The 3,773-nt window shown below is 44.4% G+C and overlaps 1 protein-coding gene across 1 annotated transcript; it reads right to left on the bottom strand.

Moving 5' to 3' along the window:
• Positions 1 to 2,458: 2,458 nt before the first annotated feature.
• Positions 2,459 to 3,547, bottom strand: LOC311034006 (putative nuclease HARBI1; the record flags this gene model as incomplete). Its single annotated transcript, XM_084041745.1, has 1 exon — positions 2,459 to 3,547. The coding sequence occupies one exon, from the start codon at positions 3,545 to 3,547 to the stop codon at positions 2,459 to 2,461; it is 1,089 nt and encodes a 362-aa protein (XP_083897871.1).
• Between the last annotated feature and the right edge of the window lie 226 nt (positions 3,548 to 3,773).

Here is a 3,773-nt window from a genome sequence, read left to right as displayed (position 1 = left end):
TCCCAGAATATGGCATCTAAACAACTATGCCACATATGGGACAGACATGACACTATGTGCTGTCTTGTGTTGGGTTTATGTTGTTTTGTGCTGTTTATGTTAAATAGCAAGACAGAGATTTTAACAAATCTCATGTGGTCTGCAAGGAAATGAACATGCAGGAAAATTAGGAATCCGAATGCAATTATAATACTATTGCGGGCAGAATCCACACTTCTCATTCTTCCCTGCTGTTAACTTTCAAACAACAGGGGATTTACACTATTTTCAGGGGCAAGGCCATCTGGGCTCCAGTGTCCTTAAATTACTCAGGGCAAAAACGCAATGCACTAATTCCCTGTTGCATGTGCATGTGTTGACAAACAGGTGTATCCAAGTAGCAATCACAATTATTTATGCACAGCACTGGCCTATAAAGACCTGTGGGTAGTAGCACACATTGAGGAGATAAAATGGCAGATGCTGAGAAGGCACGGGCCAAGAACTCAACAGCATATACACCATCCTGCTGGAGGAGGTCTAACTGCCAGTGTCACCGCCAAGTGTCGCATAAGGAAGGCTATAGCCCAATCCATGGCCCCCTCCAGTCCCTGTGGCCTGCGGGACTGGGTGGCGGCAAGAAAGAAGTGGCAGGAGCACAACAGCCAGAAGGCTGCACAAATTCGGAGAGAGGCCCGGGCCACTAGTGGTGGCGAACCGGATAAGAAGGTCCTCCTCATCCTCATTAAAACCCCCCGGCCCCCAGCAACAGCACCCCACCCTTGCCACTCCCGCCAACACAAGGCATATCAGACTTAAAACGTAAATAAATCATTTGAAGGGAATCACGCTTTGTAAAAAACACCATAGCAATAAATACTTATTCTCCAATAATTAACAAATATCTCTGTTCCATCTCTATTATGCTTCCTCCTTCCACATAGTGTTGTTGTTTCTGTTTCTGTTAGTGTAAATTATATTTTTCCCATTATTACTATTATGAACTTTTTGTCACTTATGAATTCTGAGATTTTGACTTTCCAAGGAGTAGTGAATACGTACAGTAGGAAATGAGTATTGTAGGCACAGAAATGCATAAAGTAGACATCATACCTAACCTTATTCTACTGATCATCTTTAAAATCAATCCAGTGGACTCATGCTATTTTACCTAAACTTAACAAAAAAACTTTATTATCCTAAATATTATTTATTTATTGATGTATGTATTTTTGTACTAATAAGAAAAATGAGGAGAGCATTTTTGGAAAACCTTTTCCCCCCAAAATGATTCAGGATTTAGTTTTTTTTACCTTTTGTTTTTCCAGATACATTATCATCATACAGAACATAACCATGATTATTGCCATATAATATCAAACACAGGTTTAACACAGCAATTTCTCAAAACAACCCATTTTATTAGGACTCATAAAATGTCCCTGGGACTGAATTCAAATGACCACCAGTGAGTCCGGGACTCGCTACATTGAAAACCTATCAACATTTTGGAGACATTTGTGTTTCATGTTGATTTTGCGTTATCCTTAAGTGATTTCTTTTGTGTTTTGGCCAGAACTCCCTTCAATAAAATGAATTGATCCCTGGTTTCCTTTTCAACTGTGTGTTGTGTGAATCCCTTTTCCAGCCCTAAGCGTAACAGCTGATATCATAGGTGCCACACTGCATGGTGGCAGTGGGCTTATTTTATTTAATCTATTCTTTTGTAAAACTTTATTTTAAATTGGGGCCAGTTAGATAACACATGGCAAATGTCAAATAGTGTCACTCATTTTGTTTCTGTTTTTTACAGAACACAAAACAAGCCAAAACAACATACAAGCTGTTTCTGGTAGCCATCACTGCCGTCACAGAAAGTATATTTGTATGTGTATACATATAAGAACAGTTGTTTTCTTTTTGTGTAATGTGTCATATAATCCCATATGGGATGGGCCAAAAATGGTGGCATGACATGAAAATAAAAATGTCATTCATTCATTCATTCATATATATAGGCCTGTAGAAAGTTCTTAAAAACGACTGAATGACGACACCAAAAGTAACGTTAACAAAGTTTACTGGCTTCTTGCAGTAGAAAAATACAAACAAGTGAAACATCGTACAAAAATGAGGCTTTGGATCAACAATTCACATGCATTTATACATGTCTCTGTTGCACAAGAAAACACAGCATGTACCGGTACTCTTTCACAATAAAACGTTTAGTCTTATTCCAAATAATAACTCCAATAAATCCACAACAATACATGCAAAATATGCAGTGAATATTGTGTCTCTCAAATAACTTCTTTAAGTCTTAAACTGTAAATAGTACAAATCCTTTTTTAACTGTTTTAATACTAATTATGAACTTCTTTTTAATCAACATGAAATGAAATAAATCACAACAAGGCCTATGTGTATATTTGTGTGTGCTGTGGCTGCAAGGAGGATGCCCCAGTTGGAGACACACAAATCAGAACAGGTTGATGAGCTCCTGTCTGACCCGGGCACCGGCTTGGTGGAGTACTGCTTGGGGTTCGCGGGGGAGGGGAGGTGGTGGTGGCTCATCATCATCACCGTCGTCCTCCTCATTATCATCCTCCTCATCATCCACATCAGGTAACCCAGCACGCACAGCTATGTTGTGGAGCATAGCAGTCACAGCGATGACCTGGCAGGACTTCAAGGGCGATAGGCGCAGGCCACCCGAGGAGGGGTGAATGCAGCGGAATCGTGCTTTCCACCTGCCAAACACCCGTTCAATGTGGGCCCTGGCCTTGGTGTGACTCTCATTGAACCTTTCCTCCTCTGGTGAGGCCGGCTCCGCCACAGGTGTTATGAGGTAGGTGCGGAGGGGGTAGCCACTGTCACCAAGGAAGAAGCTCCTGCCAAACACTCCCCTGGCCGCCCTCTCTCCCACAGCCGAGTTCTCCCATACTAATGCGTCGTGGCTGGCTCCTGGCCATTTGGCAACGACGTCTGTGATCAGGCCGTCGTGGTCCACCACCACCTGGGTGTTGATGGCTGGGAAATGCTTCCAGCAGAACCAGCTCGGGTCCACCAGGGCCGAGTTGTCGAGCTCGATCAATGTGCCATCAACCACACCTATCACCCGGGGGATCCCAGCCATGTTGAGGAATCCTTGGCGGACCTGGCGGACCTCCTCCCTCGTGGTAGGCATCTTTATGTGCTGCTGGGCATAGCGCAGGAGGACCGGTGTCACGGCTGCCACACTCCGTGACACCGACGCCTTCCTGAGGCCGGTGCCATCTCCCACCACCTCTCGGAAGCTCCCTGTTGCGTAAAAACGCAGCGTGGCGAGGAGCTGCACCTCCGGGCTGAGAGCAAAGTTGCGGCGAGTTGGCCTCCGGATGTGTGGGGATACCAACTGGAGGAGGCGCTGGATCTCAGCGCGGGGCAGCCTGTATTTATTTTGGATAGCCCGGTCTGACAGCTCGTCGAGGGGGCTGAAATGTTGACGGGTTATGGCGTTCGCATACGTTGTCTGGCTTCGCACACAGAGACGCTGATTGGTAGCGAGAATACGCTGTCTAGCAGCCATGGTATCTCACACGTGTGACTGGGAAACGTCTTGATACAGACAACCTTGATTGGTTTCCAGCTGTCCCAGCTGGGTTGGGGAGTGGCTACATTTGTTATGTGCCCTGGCCTGGGACACTCTTCAATAGTATTTATTGAAACAATGTGTCAGTGCCATCTAGTTATAACAGGCAAAGCGTCACATAGCAACATGTGACAAATATAAAATATAAAACTAGATACTTACA

This window comes from Gymnoscopelus microlampas (assembly GCF_963454915.1).
Source record: "Gymnoscopelus microlampas genome assembly, chromosome: 18".
Lineage (NCBI taxonomy): Eukaryota > Metazoa > Chordata > Actinopteri > Myctophiformes > Myctophidae > Gymnoscopelus > Gymnoscopelus microlampas.
Note: the sequence above shows the minus strand (reverse complement) of the source record. Positions and strands in the feature narration are given on the sequence as shown.